This window comes from Lissotriton helveticus, chromosome 5_1, assembly GCF_964261635.1.
Source record: "Lissotriton helveticus chromosome 5_1, aLisHel1.1, whole genome shotgun sequence".
Lineage (NCBI taxonomy): Eukaryota > Metazoa > Chordata > Amphibia > Caudata > Salamandridae > Lissotriton > Lissotriton helveticus.
This window is the reverse complement of record NC_136065.1, coordinates 1,900,170,368-1,900,188,153: the sequence shown is the minus strand read 5'-3', so window position 1 is coordinate 1,900,188,153 and position 17,786 is coordinate 1,900,170,368. Positions and strand designations below refer to the sequence as shown.

Genomic DNA, 17,786 nt, shown 5'->3' with positions numbered 1-17,786 from the left:
GTCTAATATTGGTCTGAGGGACCCGTCCTTTTTGGGAATAAGGAAGTATAGTGAGTATACTCCTGTTCCTTGGTGTTGAAAAGGGACTGGTTCTATGTCTCCCTTTTCTAGCATGGATTTGACCTCTTGTTGTAGCAGGGTGATGTGTTCTTTGGACATAGGACGGTGTCTGTGGATAATTTGTCTCACCCACCTGTCTGTGGTAATTGCATTCCAGACTGGTAGGAACTGTTTGACTCTGCCTCCGACTGGTGTTGGATGGTCTGGAGGGAGTGTGATGAAGTCACTGTTTGGCGGCAGTGGAGGCTTTGGTGTTATTGCCGCCACGCCCTCTGCCTTTGTTATTATTGCCCCTGTAACCTCCCCTGTTGGAGCCCTTATTAAAGGAGCTTTGGGTGTTGCTTTTGTATGCAGGGGAAGTTTGTGAAGTGTTGCCTCTTGCGGCGCATCTGTAGGAGGACCGCCTAAAGGAACCTCTATGTTGTTGAAACTGCAGCGCACCCATAGATTTTGCAGTTTCAGTATCTTTCTTCATTTTGTTTAAAATGGTATCTACTGCAGGACCAAACAGGAAGTCTTGATTAACTGATTGGGTAAGGATGGTGCATTGCACCTCGTTCTTAAAACCAGAGATGCGTAGCCACGCGTGTCTGCGTAGTAACACACTAGTGTTAACTGACCTGGCTGCTGTGTCGGCTGCGTCTAGTGCACATTTAATGGAAGCATTAGTTATAAATTTGCCTTCCTGTATGAGGTCGCTAGCCTGACCTTTGAAAGGTTCTGGCAGGTGTTGCAGTAAACCTTCAAGCTGGTCGAGGTGCGCTCTATCATAGCGAGCTAGGAGAGTCTGTGTGTTTGCGATCCTCCATGAATTAGCAGCCTGTGAGGCGACTCTTTTGCCTGAGGCCTCCAATATTTTAGACTAATTGTCAGGAGGTGGAGCATCTCCTGTTGTTTGCGAGTTGGCCCTTTTGCGAGCGTTTGCTATACTACCAGTGAGTCTAGAGGCAACTGGGATTTAATGTAAGTAGGGTCCGTATATTTTGATCATCCCATGTGTCATCCTGAGCCTGTGGATCCTCTGGGTCATTAAAATCTTCCTGAGGATCTTCCCCCATTTTATCCTCATCATTGTATTCTGAGTGTGTAGGAGAGTAGGGCACAAAAGGCATATTAGGATAGAAAGGAGGAGGAGTAAAAGGCCTAGAGGGAGATGTCCCGAAGTCCTTTTTCTTTGGTGGTACAGGGCAAGTAGTGTCCATGTCCAATGGTCTCTTTTTTCGGTAATAGATGGTAACTTTGCCGGTTTCAGGGTTTATATACAGTTTTGATTGTTCCTCTGATTGTGGATCAGGATGGAAGAGTTCCTCCTCCACTGTCCGTGGCTTTGGCGCCAATGTTTTTGGCTTACTGACTTGCTTGTGACCTTTGGCTCGAGGGCCTTTGGTTCTGGAGTCTTTTTTGGCTCGACTGTTGGTTTGGGGTCGGTAGCCTTTTATGGTTCGACGTCTTTTATTGGTTTGGGAGTCTTTTTTGGTTTGGCGACTTTATTTCGGTCGACGACCTTTTTCGGCTCGATCCTCTTTTTGTGCTCGACGCCTTTCTTAGGGTCAGTGTCTTTGGTCAAGTCGATGCCCTTTTTCGGTTCGACTGGCTTTGGTTTATTAGCACTCTTTTTAGGATCGGGTGCTGTTTTCGGATCGACGACCTGTTTAGGTTCGAGGCTTTTCTTTGTCTCGACAGCTTTTGACTCGATAACCTTTTTGGGTTGGACGACCTCTTTTGGTTCGACCACCTTCTTCGGCTCGACGCCCTTTGGCTGGTCGACCTTCTTTTGTTCGACAACCTTTGGCTCGACGGCCTTTTTCGGTTCGACGACTTTTGTCTCGACTGCCTTTTTTGTCTCGACGACCTTCGGTTCGACAACCCTTTTGGGTTCGACAACCTTCTTGGGGGGAATGTTACTTGGTCCTGGGGTCTCAGAAGACTTTGTTTTGGTCCTCGGAGCAGAGCCGGAAGGCGGGGCTTCTGAAGGGGTTTTTCAATCTCGGCTAAGGCCTTTAGGCGATGCTACGACCAGAGCCTTCGGTTTCGGGATAAGCAGCGTTGGGGGCTGTGTACTCACGATTTGCCCCGGTGGGATCTCGTCGTCGGAGTCCGACTGGTCTTCGACGGTGACGATTTCTAGATCCGAGTCTGCCGCTTCTGGGAGGTCGCGTTCATCATCGAAGATGTTCTCCGGTTCCGGTGCCGGCCGCTGCATCTCTTGCCTAGCGGCCCATCGAATCCGGATGGTCTGCTTCTAACGGAATTGGGCACACGCTGGGCAATTTTCTTCGTTGTGCGCTGGTGATAAGCACTTGTTGCATACAGTATGCTTGTCAGTATACGGGAATTTGGAGTGGCATTGTGGGCACCTTTTGAACGGGCTCCTTTCCATCGACAGCAGACCCACGTGGCGTCGAAAGGCCCAACGGCCCGCGTCGACGACCGGATCAAGATGGAAAGGTTGGTCGAGTCAAGAAGTACCGAAAGAGAACAATACCGTCGAAGTCGAAGGCCTTTTGGCCTTTAAAGTAGTTTAGTTTCGGTTTCCGAAGTTGGAGTAAAGGATTAACATCCGAACCCAATGGCGGAAAAAAACAATCTGAGGATGGAGAAGATGCCCATGCGCACTGTAGTCCAGGGGAGGAGTCACCTATCTTGTGATACTTCGAAGACTCTTCCAGGACAACAAAGTGCAAATCATCCGGACCCAAGACTAGGCGGCGATCTATGCACAAGATATGACGTCAGCAGCCCACATGCCTCGAACATACCTTTTCGTTTACGCCTTGTTGCTCTAGCTTCTCACGTTCTTTCTCAACCAGCGGCCAAAGGTGGAACGGGACACGGTGGTGTCTGAGCGCCACAGGTGTGACCACAGGGTCGATGTGAAGCCTTATCAGGGAGCACTTGAGACAGCACAATTCTTTGAATAGCTCAGGAAACTGGTCCAGCAGATCATCGATTTGGAGTGACCGAACATTCTTGGCAAAGGACACCAGGCCAATGTCTTCCGCTGTGAGGCTGCCAATCAGTGAGTCAGCCTCCTGGTATATGGCGTGAATCTTCGTCATGCCTTCTTGATCATCGGATTGTATGGGTATGGACATCCACCCTCTGAGTGGTAGCGAGAAGTAGCTCCCGTAGGCAAAGATCTTGGTGCGAGATGGCTTCAGTTGGGGCTTGGGCCTAAGGTGGTTGTACTGTTGGACTCCCATTACGTTGACGGAGGCTCCGGTGTTGATAATGGCTTTAACTTCTGATACAGCAATTCGGACAACACATGTCGGTTGCAGCCTACTATGATGCTTCAGTTTCTGAGGGAAGGAAATGAGGATGGTCTCCTCCTCGTCTTCCTCTGGGGAGGAGTCTTCGAGACGGTGGGTCAGATTCTTCCCCCTCCCCCCCCGGAGTCGTCTTGGTGTGCCAGGTTCGTGAGGGACAGTTCTTGCACCATCTTCATTAGTGATCTGTTGTCTTTGACTCCTTTGCCTCTGATCTTTTTCCTGCAGACTGATGCAGAATGGTTGGGGATTCTACAATTGGTGCAGTTGCGGCTTTGTGCTGGGCACTCATTGATGGGGTGTTCATCTTGACTTGGTTGTCGGAAATGTTTGTACCCAGGAAGAGTCATTCCTGCCCTTTGTCCGGATAGCATCGGCATGCTCTATTTTGATGTTTACTAGTTTCTCTGGGGCCCATGTAAGGGCCTGGTTCATTTAGTTGGCTCATGCAGCAGATAGGTCATGTGTTCGTACCAGGATCAGAATGCCTTCAAGGCTGATGTTGGAATGGCACAGAATTAGACCTCTCAGCATTTTGTCTTTGCATCCTTAGGTGACCTGTGCCCGGAATTCCTTGGGTTGGTCATCTGCTGTGCAGGTACTTGCTAGTTCATGTAGCCTGGCATAGACAGCATTGATGGACTCCCCCTCGCTTGGCGTGTTTTGAAACTCTCGAAGTCCGGGTTTAGCTGCAGCTCAAAGTGGGCATTGAGTGCCCTCACGGCTACATTGTAGTATGTGGCAGGGCCAGTGTTTGGCAGGTGTTTGCATAATTTGTATATGTCTTCACCCGCATGGTGGAGGAGCAATGACCTCTTGATGGCTCCATCGGTCTCTCTTGTAGTGACAAAGTACTTTTCAAGTCGCTCTATCCAAATCTTTTATCGTGGGGAGGCGGTCGCTGGGTCAGCCAGCTAGCTAAATGGTGATAGCACCCCTGTGAGGGCATGCTCTACTGGTGCTTCGTGTTGAGGCTTGTTGTTGAGGCGAAGCTCATGCTCAATCTTGGGGCTTCACTGATTGTCTGTTGATTGACTTGCTTTCCTTTCTTTGTTTCTGGTATTTGTTTATTTTTTCCTTTTCCTTTTCTCCTCCCCATTTGCCCTGGGGCTCTTTTCTTTCTTCTGTTGCATTGTTTTATAGTACCTATATATATTTTGTGTTTCTTCTCTTCCGCCTACTTTGTCTTCTGAAGGCGCTTCTGGTCATGGGGCAACAGCCTGGGTCATTTTGTGGCTGTCTGGGCTTTGTTCTGGGACCCTTTCCTTTCTTTTGTTATTTGATGTATTGTGCTTTCATAAATATTATTTTTTATTTTTTTCCTTTCTGCCTCCTCCTCTGTCTTCTGGAGTCTGGAGCAGCAGCCTGGATCATTCCATGGCTCTCCGGGCCTAGCGCAGGCTTCTCCGCGAGCAGAGAGACGTCATGTGTACTCTTGTCGCTGTGTGGTGGGCAGGGCTTGTCCACGCTCACTACTCACTGTGGTCTGTTTGCTTGGCTCAGCGGGCGAGAGCAGTGGCAGCCGTTGCAGTGCTCCTTATTCTCGCAGTGACGCTGGTCTGCAGGGCACAAGGAACGCCCACAGCGGTGACACAATTGGTAGGTGAGGCATGCGTTCTGCTGCTCGCGGGCAGTGTATGTTGCATTCCGCTGTCTCGTTGGTGTCCGGGACATGTCCCACCCTCGTCGCCAATGTGGTGCTGTGTGTGTGAGGCTTTGCTTGGGTTTCAGGTATAACAGGCCTGTATAAACTGCAGCAGCAAATGACTGACACCTGGACTCAAGTGTTCTTGTCTCGGAGTTAGCCCTCAAGCGGTCTACTCCCCTTTTATTAATACCCCTCGGGCCATGCCTGGCCAGAGGATGACGTGCAGGTACATCAGGTGGTCCTCTCTGGCAGCAGGACCACTGACCTGCTACATCCTACAGTCCAATACCCCATGGGCCCAAGAGCAGATACACATCTAGAATTTCAATGCTATATATTCTACAGGGCAACATATTTAATAAGAACATCCTCACCTGGGGCCTTTGATCAGTCAGGTTGTACTCTTTTTGAGGTTTCTGTGCCTTTTCCTCCAGCTGAAGGCGATGTACCTTTGGCGACATAATCTTCCAAGTGTCGAGGTTCGCACAGATCTGCAAAAGTAAGAAATGTTCACTGACTACCACTGTCAAAGTTTTTTTTTCACACATCAATTGTTTCTTATGTTGATTTTAGAACAGTGTATACAGTGAGCACAGAATTTCGGTTGAGCATTTTACGATTCTCACTATCATAACAACAGTATAACCAAGCAAAGTATGTGATTCATTCAAGAAGAACATTTGTAGGACAGAAGAAAAGAAAAAACAAGAAAAAACACAACAGATCCCTGGATTCCAGTCTGCGAGAAAGTACCACATGGCAGCAGATATTTCTTTTACTTTTCAATGACTAGCTTCAGCCATGGTGGGCACTCAAGAATGTGACTGATTACATGAGCCCTGTGATTATAGGGACTGATTTATTAAGGGGTCGTAATCCCTACTGGAGCAGGTGTATGCTTACTCCTTCTTGTAGCTCAAACTTGTTCTCAGCTAATCAAAAAGAAGCAAGTAGCCTTGAAATCTGTGAGTTTTGTACATTTTCATTATCACAATCCAAATAACCCTTAACCCATGCCTGGCACATGTTTTCATAGTGTATACTTTATGGTATTCTGCCAAAAGATGGATTAAAAAATATTGTGATACACAATTATTGTGTCAAAAATATTATGATGTCAGCATTTTTAAGACACAATATAGAAGACAGAAGAAAATAGAAGGTAAGAATATCATTTTAGAGAATAGCTGTACATAATATTATTTTTACCGTTAGTTTTATTCGTTTTTGTGTAATAAGTTATTAGTTTAATGTTAAATATGTTTAATTATTTTGTAGTGTGCTTGTGTTTTTGGTACCATATTTTTAAGTTTTTATTTTTATTTTATGTCAGTTTTTAGGTCTCGCCTGTTGCACCCTGGAGGACAGTTCACATCAGCACAGATATGTATTGAAATTACCCCATTTGACACACCTCAGTCATTCCTGTTTTTCCTGCATGGGACCCTCAGGTGGACTAGTCTGTCTAAACACAGAGGGGCAGATTTACAAGCCCGTTGCGCCACTTTTGCTTCACTTTTCCCATGTTAAAAGTGACCCAAAAGTGGCGCGAGGGGCTTGTAAATCTGTTCAGAGAGTTTGAGGATTTCTAGACACTGCACCGATGCCAACTGCGTAAATAAGGATATAGATATTTATTTTAGATAACTATCTTCTACTAGGCAAACATGATTTGTTTTGGTACTGCATGTTTACACTTAAGCCTACAAAAACTATTTAGATTCTGACCCTTTTAGTCCATGATGAACTACGCTGAACGAGAACACACATATGTATGTTAAGTGTGCTCACAAGTTACAATTATACAGGGAGCTTTGTCTGACCCCTTCCTCAAGTCGTGTGGATTTGTGATTGCATACCTATGAGGCATAAGGCATTCATTTCATTTTTTAAAGTGTTGCGTAATACAGGTGTTTATGATCCGCCTTACATGTCCAGTGTAAACATTCATGCCCTGGTACAGCCGTCATATACCAACCACAGTTTCCCTTGCCCATTGCTAACTCAAATTGCTAAATGCCACCATCTTGTGTCTAGCAATAGCCGTCATGACCCCAAGGTAGTGATCAAGTGCGCAGGCGTAGCCATCAAATGAGAAAGTGCCACCCACCATCATATGCCAGGTGCAGCCGGGTCTCCTTTTATATAAATGGACAAACCTGACATCTGTGAACTTGTTTCTCTCAGAAAGGATGAAGCAGTAGGATGATGGGAGACCACTGATGTGCTATATGTGCTCAGTTTCCAAATTTAACCTGTCCCCATCTGTAGTGTATACAAATGGACCTTCATCAATGAATAGAAGGATCACAATTACCAAGGGCTCACCTGTAATATATGCTCTTTGGCGCTGTCAATGTCGGTGGCTCTGCCGGTGCCAGGAGAGGCTGTGAGTCCCAGAATCTGCGGAAGTCTCTGCTCTTGCCGAAGCTTTTTCTGTACGTATGACTCCATGAGCTTATTGTAGACGCCATCCTTGTGTGTGTGGTGGCACTCATCAATTACCAGTAGGGTGAAATCTAAAAACCAGTCAAACGGGAGACAGCTTTAGAGGACCAAGACTGTATTAAGATCTCAGCCACAGACGCAATACGTATACTGCATCCCTGACGTCAGCGTCACCTCTCGGCGCAGTGGACTATCTAGATTGTACACGCCTGCATGCTTCCGGGACTCACATAAGACAGGGCCTCAGGATATGGGTGAATGGTGTTGCTCAGAACTGTCTATCTTTTAGGTTGTGTTGGATATTCCCAATTCCTTTGGAGGGGAAGCAAGGATCCCTTACAAAACAGGTATGTGTAAATATGTATTGCTGAGTGTGTACTGATTTTGTGGGTTGTGTACAGCGCGGGGATCCTTATGTAGGATGTGATGGATCTTGGCTCTAGCAGACGGCCCATCGCCCAGTGTTAGGTTAATACATTATATTTTACTAACACTAGATTTGGAATGCTGGGTGCAGCACAGATGATTATATTCCACAGAATGTAGTCTGCAGCTGAGGGTATGGAATTGAATTCAATTTCTTGGGACAGATACCCACCCCAAGCACAATTAAGGATAGAAGTGAAAGTACTTCTGCAGGCATGGAGGGCAAGGGAAGAGCACTGCCCAGTCATTTGTTATTAATACTAATGACTTCTGACCTGGTCAACAAGGCACAGTGTTGTCTATTGCCTTCATACAATACCCAACTTCTACTTGGTTGTTCTGTTTCTACTCACCTCTAATATTTCCATGACATTCTTCGGGTCCTTCCGAAATTCATCTATCCTTTAATTAGTTAACACGCTTAAATTTTGATAGTTCACTTGAGAACATTAGTGTTAAGTTCACCGCAACACGATCTAAGCACATTTAAGGCCTTCACATGCGACACCCAATTCTTCCGATGTAGTGCATCTTTCAGCCAAGTGTGTAAAACTCATTTACAGGAACTCCTCCGTGCAATCCATACAATAAGGCAAAAGTGTTGGGATGCCAAACTGATGGCAGTTGTTCAGTATACAAATAACAGACAGCAAAAGCATTACAGAGAGCTGCATGTTATTGTTAATGGCCTACCTACAACTGGCATTAAAGACAAGCCGTGGTTAGGTCTGCTGGCCCTCAGCTAGTTTCACTTCTAAATATGTTAATGTTAATGTTATTTGTATTTATAGAGTGATACCCGGAGGTGTCCTGGTGCTGTGAGAAGACCTACTGTGAGCTGGACGCAGAGACATCCAGTTAATTAGAGAAAAGCCATGTTTTTAATGCCTTTCTAAAAGGAAAGAGGTTAGGTATATTTCTGATGTTTAGCGGTAGAGAGTTCCATGACTTAGCCGCATTGATCGTGAAACTCCGACCGCCCCAGTTAGCTTTCTTTACCCGAGGAATGCTGATAAGTTTTTGGTCGGCTGACCGTAGTACTCTCTTAGGCATATACCAGGTAAAGCGTTGTTGTAAAAATTCTGGTCCAATACCATGAAGAGCTTTAAATACCAGGCACAGGGACTTAACTTGAGTACGTTTACTGACTGTAAGCCAGTGAAGTTGTTTTATTTTGGCTGGGATTGATTTGTATTTAGGTGTAGCTGTTATAAGTTTGGCTGCCGCATTTTGCAGGATCTGTAGCTTATTCATCGACCCTTTATGGAGCGTGAGATATAGACTATTACAATAGTCTAGTCTAGACATTATAAGGGCAGAGACTACCGTTTGTTGTGCTTCCTTCGGCAACAGGGGCATTATGTTTTTTGCAGGATTTAAGAATGTATGAGGTAGTGGAGGTAACATGGTTGATTTGATCCCTAAAACTCAATAATGTAAAACAATAATGTGCTCCTATCAGTCTTTCTACCACAATATGAACTATTGGATTTAGTTTTAGGGAAGAGTGGATTTAAACTCCCAATATATTTTATTATGGGGGGATGTCCACAATACCTATCGGACCACGCCCGCTTCCTCCCCATTTCTTACTGTTGTCTTCATTTTATAAAGGTATCCTGGCACTACTCTCTCTACCACAGTTTGTACTTCTTCTGGCACGTGTGTCACCGCTGCCCTTTTTTGCCATGGTTGTGTACTCACTATTCTGTAAATCAGCTGATTAAATGCAGCATAGTTTCCTTTAGTAAGCAAGCACTAAGGTGTAAACAGACTTTTCTTGGGTGCAATGCTTTGCACTCTGATGTGTTATTCACCATTTTGTTACTCCTCAGGTGATAGAGCTCAAGATAGCAGCTGTGTTTGTAGAACGTACATTCACTACTGGGCAGTCTCTTGGCACTATCGACAGATAACGGATGTTTTTGCTACCCAGCTCAATGGTACTTATTTTAACAGCCGCCAAAGGATGAAAGGCTGAGCCGACCCGCTGGGATGTGAATCTGCGTCTATGATGTTGAAAACTGATCCCTTTATTGGGTGCATTAACCCACTAAACAGTTATATCTGGCTCGGTTGGACCAGTATCTCTATACCATATACGTAACACTCTCAGCAGACACGTGCGGAAACAAAAGAGGTCAGTGCGTCGGTCATTGTGAAAATTGTGCTGTGAACAGCGTCCACATTAATTCAGAATATCTACAAATGAATGCATGTGCAGCAGACAGGAGAGCTCCAAAATACAGAGAAGCAAGCCCTGCTCAGGGCCGGCGCTAGGCATGGGCAGTATGGGCAGCTGCCCAGAGGTTCGCACTCAGCCCACCAGCATGGGGCCCGCACTGGTGGAGTGTCCTGTTGTTTCCCTGGCGATCTATTTCATAGAAAGATGTCGCCTTGCAATTGCGGCCATGGGAGAGGCCCCCCTCCCCGGGCCCCTCAGGGATGGTGTCCGGACTCTTAGGGGAGGGAGACGCTTCCTCTTGTCCCAATTGCACGGAGACCCATTCACAGACACTGCGGGACACCCATTGTCCAGCATTTTTGCGCCCCCACAGTTTTAACTTTTAGCCCACAAGCAATTCTCACACCTATCGGACTGAAGGTGTGATAACTGCTTGTGGGCTAAAAGTTAAAACTGTGGGGGTGCAAAAATGCTGGACAATGGGCCCCCCACAGTGTCTGTGAATGGTCTCATTGCAAGGGGCCACTTATCTAAATTAGAGGGGCCTCGCACATTCCCTTTTAGCCCAGGGCCTCGCAAATCCTAGAACCGGCCCTGGCCCTGCTCACCCGTTAGCTCCACGTGCTTCAATGCGTCCTTGGCTTCCAGAGCATTCTGCAGGATCTGCGCAGTGCATACAATGACGTCATGCGCCTTCACTGCCTCCGCGAAGAAGCACTTCTCGTCGCTATCCCCACTGATGGCGATGAGGCGGTAGTCGTCCTTGAGGTGCGGATTGAACTCCTTTGTGTAGAGCTGGTCCACCAAATGAACCTAAAAAAAGGAAAAACATTCTTCATTTCATTTTTTTTAATTCAGGGGGCAATCAGGATTTTGCATTTTTGTTTCCAGAAATACTGAAAGCACAAGTCCTACATGAAACATACAAAATAAATAACATTGTTATATTTTGTTTTGGGTTGTTTTTTCATTCAGCTCTTTTGCAGTTCGAATCAGTGCACTCCTGTTCTACACAACAAGACTGTGGAGGGCTGTGTGCAGCTGGTTAAATCAATCACCGTAAACCAAAATACACAGGTTTAAATCCAGTCCACTCCCTCCGCTCGCGCAAATACTATTATTCTGGACAAACATTTACAAACAGGCTTACTAAGCAGTAAATAAAAATATGGGGGCAGATTTACAAGCCCCTTGCGACACTTTTACGCCGCCGTTGCGTCACTTTTGTGATGCAGCGGCGGCGTAAACAATGCGCCACATTGCGACTTATTTACAACGTGACGCATCTAGGCAGATGCGTCACGTTGTAAAGCCCTGCGCCACATGAAACCTGCATCAGGTTTCATGCGGGTGTTCTGTCGCAGGGTGGGCGTTCCCTCGCAGGAAAGCCCCGTAAAACTGACGCAGTGAAATCTACAAGCAGGCGTAAGGAGTGACGCACCACGTTGAGTATGGGTGGCCCCTGTGCCTTGCAGGAGTTGCGTCGTGCTTGCGACGAGACTCCAGCAATGCGCCGCCCGTACGCCACAAGATGTGTCACGTATCTGCCCTTCCTTGCACCATAGTGCGCCGCATAGTAAATGCGGAGCATCTGTGGTGGTGCAAGGAGGGGATTGCGTGACGCATCTGTTCTGGCGCATCCCTGCTGATTTGCAGAGATGCGCCAGAACTTGTAAATATGCCCCATAAATCGCAAGATATTTATCTTTGTGATGTAAAAGTATAAAAACAAACAATTCACACCTAAAATATAGACCAGTTGTAAAATACATCTTATTGCATATTCATTTAAAAAACACAAACTCCTGCAGTATTTAAATAAATGTGACATTTGGGTAGCAACAACAGGTGCGCTAAATACTGTCTCATAGTACTTCATGTGGGTGTTTCCACATACAGATGGTCCTACCACTTAGTGCCGATATCGGCAACCCTCCACCAGCATAGCAAAGTAATTGGTTGCACTGCAATAAAGAATCAATCCACACCAGGTTTTTGGAAAACAGTTTGCTGCAGGTTTATTTCATACATGAAGTATGCCAACAGGCGATCCAAGGGCAGGCAGCAGTGAGTAACCTAAGCTGCCAACCCAACTGATGGGCCAAAGAGCACCTTGACCAACCCAATCGGTGCTACCCTTTTCTGGGAATTTCGCCCTTAATTAACGAGGTGCATCAGTCCATGACTTTACTCACGTCTTTTTAGGGGCGGAGCATTGCAAGCCAAGCCCCCGGTTGCTCAGGCTTACACTGCAGGAAGGACTAGCGGGGCACCAACGTTTTCATCCAGGGTCCTGCCCTAAAGACTCCTAGGGTTTGGCAAAGGGAAGCCCTGCTGTGCTCGTGAAGAGGGTGCCCCTATGTACCAATCAGCCTCTACCGATGGCTATGTGGCACATCTTGGGGGTTCATGGGTCCTAGCCCGGCACTCACCGCAACAAAACCAACGCCTGCGGTACCTCTGGACCCAGGGGACGCGACACACCAACAATGTGTCCTGCAAGGAACAAAGCGACGGCCAGTGGGTGGGAGCAGGTATAAGTACCTTGCCCCAGCCCTATGCATATCGGAATAGACGCCGCAGATGCAACAGACATTGGTCACGCCTGTGGGAAGGGATCCCAACGAATGGTGTGCGGAGATGTGCCTAAATGCAGCGCTTAGGTGGCCGCCCTCTTACAGGGGCACACTGTGTGCGCCGCAGGCAGGCACGTTTTTGCTGTATATACCAATAGTTCGGCAGTACTCTGCCTTTCAAAATAGCTGACCTAGCAGTGGGCGGAGCTGCTGTTCAGCTTTGCTGCTTGGCAGGATGTGATATCAGAATTAACTGAAAAATGTCAGTGTCACGGGTAACACAACTCTCTATAAAACTTCCCCTCTCAAAAAACTTTCTTTACCAATTCAGTTCCATGTTGGGAGCACTGATGAATGCAAACATAATGACTCCTGAATATGAGGTCTACATGGAGAAGAAGATGCCTAACCCCAGTTTGCCACGTGTTGGGACGTTGAGATTTTAAAAGAGGGGGTGACTTTAACCTCAAAGTGCACCTTAGGGTTTACAAATCTCACCACACCTATGACCACTCTCTCGAACTACGGGCCATCACAGGCGCGTGCTGGTCTGATATCGGCATTCAGCTCTGCTGTGACCGCCTGTTGCTGAATGACCATCCTATGGGACAACCGATGATCTGTGAGGAATGGTGTTGTTGCAATGATCTTACATGATGCAGGCTTGTCAGGTATCATAGATCACGAGTAATAGTATAGAATTTGAATTTATCCCCACAGCCTAAACATTCTGCCAAATATGTGTTCTCAGTCTAATTTCCCTCCGCCCTGTAAATTTCACTCAGAAGCTTTGTTTGCCCTCGCTGATGTTGCACAATCTTTAAGTGCCACTGCTAGGGGTAAAGTTGCTGGCCAGGATGGCATCCCAGCTGATGTTTTCCTATCAGAGAAGGAAGCATGGGCACAATACATTCTGTCTATTGCTAATGCTATTGCTGTGGGGGGTCCTATCCCAGAGTCTTGGAAAGGTGCCACTGTGATTCCTGTGCACGAGAAAGAGGATTGGTCTGTCCCAACAAACTATGGGCCATCAAGTCTCAGCGACTGCATTCAGAAAATCTTTTGTCGAGTGTGGCTCACTGGTTAGAAGCGGCAGACCTTGAAGCAGAGATTGGCCCGGGACCAGGGTTCAATTCCTGATGCGGCAGGGTCTTGGGTCAATGTCCACGGACTAGATAATTCTTGCCGAGGTGCCTACACTAACCATGGGTCCCACTCTGCAACTCTGGGCAATAGCTTGCTTAATCTCCACAACGGCCCCATCAGCGCCGGGGATGCCTGGTTTCACCTTGGAGGTGCCCAGGAGGGACCATCTCACAGGGAAAGCCAGGACGGGTTCCCCAGCGGTATACAGCGCCAGGACACTCCGAGATGGAGTAACAGTGCGCTTTACAAGTATACTTACCTTTACCTTTACCTTCTTGCCAAGATCCAAGATTGCATGTCAGATATGCTCATACTTAGCCCTGTTTAGGTGTGATGTTAATCTAATGTCCCTACAATAGAACAAGTCTTTCGGTTTTTGATTTACTGGCACACTGTACTTGTAGGAAAGGACAACTGATATGTCAATTTCAACCACTTACGCTCGGCATTTGACTTAGTTCTGTGTCCCAATCTTTGGCAAACACAAAGCAACAGGAAAATGCCATCCCATTTACTGTCACTTGTTCACAAGGAGAATTTTGCACAAATAAGATGGGGGAGTCTGGATAAGCTGACAGACAAGTTCCTAGTCAGCAGAGGTGTAAGCCAGGGATGTGTGCTGGCCCCTACCCTGTTTTAGCTATATATAAACAACATTGTACCTTTTTTTTTTAACTCTAATCAATGAAGACTCTCTGACTCATGTATAAACGGCAATACATGTATTCGCAGATGATACCCTGTTGGTCTCCAAGACCCCATGCGGCTTCCAGAAACTCTTGGTACGCTTTAAAGAGTTCTGCGCCGCAAGGGGTCTGATGAGCAACAAGGACAAAACAAAGTTAATGATGTTTAATCCTGATAAATCCTTTAAAAAGGGTTTATTAATTGGGGGAGAACCCCTCGAAACCATTTACAGTTTTACTTACCTGGGCATTACATTCAATGGCAACATGTCTTGGGAGACACGCCTGATAAAAGCGGTTTTAAAACTTAAGCAAATAACAGGAGCAATTCACAAAGAGTACAAAGCCTCTTACACCAAACCTATGCGGCCTGCCCTTCATCTATATGAAGCTAGGGCATTGTGGTCAGCATTTTACAGGGTTGAGTTATGGGGACACACACATCTCGACACACTTACAGTTACCGAAAATAAATGTAACCGTAAACTGGTCTCCCTCCCTACCAGTACGCCCTTGGTTCTGCTCTTTATAGACATGGGTCTAAGAAGCCTCCAGTATTAAGCTCGACTTTGTCCTCTGTTTTACTGGAGGAGGCTATGGTCTACCCCAGAACTTAAACATTACACCTTAGCCCTACAGGACGTCATGTTACCAGGCTACTCAGAAAGAATTCCTTGGCTTATCCTTATCAAAGAAATGCTATACCATATTAGGGTTCCTGAACTTTGGGCACACGCAGCCACCACATCCCTTCCTTTGAAAAAGGCCTTGAAAAAGTTGTATTGGTCAGCAATTGAGGCAAAAGCTGCATCAAGAGCTGATCTTCCCACATTGGCCTGAGAATTCCTTGATTTCAAACCCCGTATCGGCTATGAGCCCTATTGGGACTAAGTGACCGAACCTAGCGACAGGAAGTTGTACTTGCAATTAGGGCGTGCACCCTCCCACTGAGAGTTTTTACAAAGAGTTGGTAAGCTGGGGCTAGTGACACAAGTCCTGTATGTCTGTCTCAGATTGAGACTGTTCCATATGTGTTTTTTGTTTGCCCTGCCAACGCTCACCCCTGCAAGTTTTGACTAGCTCCCATCTGCAGGCAATTATGCCAGCGTAGCCCCTTAGTGGCACTCCGCATACTGAGATCCGATTGTTGTCTGTCACTTGTCATACCTCTTGCTTATTTCAAATCGCAGCCAAGACCTGGAACGAGCTACCGGCAGACATCAGACATCAGACGCCCCCCCCTCCCTGAACACCTTCAGGAAGACTCTCAAGGCCTGGATCTATGGCTAATCAGACCTGCGGACCACCCCCATCCCCCTTCAGTGCCTTGAGACCCTCATGGTTGAGTAGCGCTTACAATTTCCTGATTGATTGATTGATTAAGTTCCTCAGGGTTATGCATATGCTACGCAGGAAGTTTCTACCGCCTGCTTAGTCTCTTGAAATTTTTATCTCATGATGAATGTAACTGATGCATTGTACCATTCAACATATATTTTTAGATGTTTTATATTACATCTTTTAGTATTCATTGGAGGAGGTTTATGACAAACTGTACTGTATTGGAATATTTAACTTCTACACATAAAGTTAATTTATTTGTGCTTGCATCTGGACTTTTATGGCCCTGGTGGCCGAAATAAAGTTATTTTGAATTGAATTAAAATGTAGGGAGTCTTTATTTTCCACTAACCCCTCAGTGTATATTTCTCAAACTATTTAGACACTTACAGCTTGAACGTTTTAAAGTGCACATTAAACAACGTCTTTGAAAATAAGATACAGTTTAATTTAAGAGGTATAACATTTTAACTAATGTGTTAGTGGATCAATGAAGAATAACAGGACTATAGGATGGTGTGTGAATGTGCACATATAATATGCAAAAAAATACCAAATGAGATTTTCGGTGGATTTCCAGAAATACCAGGTTTACAAACATAAGTAGACACTGCTCTGTTATATAAATGGAGACCTCTTTGCTATGTGTACGTACACTACAAAGTGGCTATTTAAAGTTTGGCAGACCCGCTGCCAAATGGTTGGGTTGAAGAATGGCTGGGGAGGCCACACCATTGCTGCCTCACATCATTTACTGCAGAGCTGTTGACCTTTTTTGCCAAGAAAAGTCACCTCCATGGCAAAAGCCGCTTTGATGGACAAAACAGATCTGGCAGGCTTGCCATGCCGATGTAGTGCGGGGAACCTGTGGCCACATATACCATCTCCGGAGAAAGACCCCCAAAGCAGGGGCCCATCTTTGGAAATGCCTTAATCAATGTCCAACATGTGCTGGGAGAGGTCATCCTGAACACAGTGAAAATGTAAGGACTTTTCTGTCGGGGATTGTCAGAGCCAATAACACGCCAGCAGACATGGCTTTGATGGAGCCGCTCTACATAGGACAGGCCCCCTCACACCATCTCTGCCAACATCAGGTCAATAAGCGAACCGAGAGGTGGGCGAACAGGACATCCACCAGCTTTTGGGATATGTCCTGTTACTCCCAACGTCTTAATGAGGCCATATGTCTTGTGTTTTTGTTGTGTATTTTTTACTCTGTTTTCTGGCATTAGCAGTTCTGCATTTCCAAGGAGAATGCATGGAAACACGTGACTGGATTAACAATTCACTCATCACATGGAGTAACTAGAGACCTCATGGTTGTACATTATTTTTTAAAAAGACAAGGATGCAGCTTTGCTTGAAGCATATGTCTCTAAGTAAGAACACAGTAGGCTGGGTCCTGACATAGCACAACTCCCGACAGCACAGTGTGGCCTTCCAGTTGAAGCATGTCAGGTGTGGGCAGTTCACCCAGTCATTACTTTTTCCTTGGCATTGTGGGACATGCATTTTTGATGTTTTCCTTTTAACCCAGAAAGACATATCCTTGAATGTAGTAAAAAAAAAAAAAAAAAAGCAATGCGATATAATGTTGCACCACTTTTCTACTTGGGATAAAGTGTCACTCACAATACCACATATGAGCCAACGTAAATCACACATAGACACACTACACTTATAGAATTGTTACATATATGCATATGGAAAACTTGGTATCTATGCTGATGGCATCTCATGGGGGAGATCCTAAGACCTGCTATGATTCCTTCAAGCAACTTGTGGTTTTTTAGAACCACTCTAACCAGTCGCGGCTGGCATGACCCGCAGGTGGGGGATAGGGGGTCGTTTGTTAATTAAAAATAAATACATAAATTTAAACTTACCTTTGCCTCCGGGCCAGCGTCGCGTCAACTCTCCCTGCACCTCACATAAAGCAGGCAGCCTCCCTCTCCTCCCCTAAGCCAATCTCAAAGCTGCAATGGCAAGCCACTCCTC

The 17,786-nt window shown here is 46.1% G+C and overlaps 1 protein-coding gene across 2 annotated transcripts in view; it reads right to left on the bottom strand.

Moving 5' to 3' along the window:
• LOC144755964 (ATP-dependent RNA helicase DHX58-like) overlaps positions 1-17,786 on the bottom strand; it is a 121,938-nt gene that overhangs the window by 70,676 nt on the left and 33,476 nt on the right. For both annotated transcript variants that reach the window (XM_078645409.1, XM_078645411.1), the window contains 3 exons: positions 10,645-10,849; positions 7,306-7,496; positions 5,352-5,468 (listed from right to left, as the gene is read on the bottom strand). In XM_078645409.1, the coding sequence (XP_078501535.1) occupies positions 5,352-5,468; positions 7,306-7,496; positions 10,645-10,849 (513 nt within the window). The remainder of the gene's footprint in view (positions 1-5,351; positions 5,469-7,305; positions 7,497-10,644; positions 10,850-17,786) is intronic.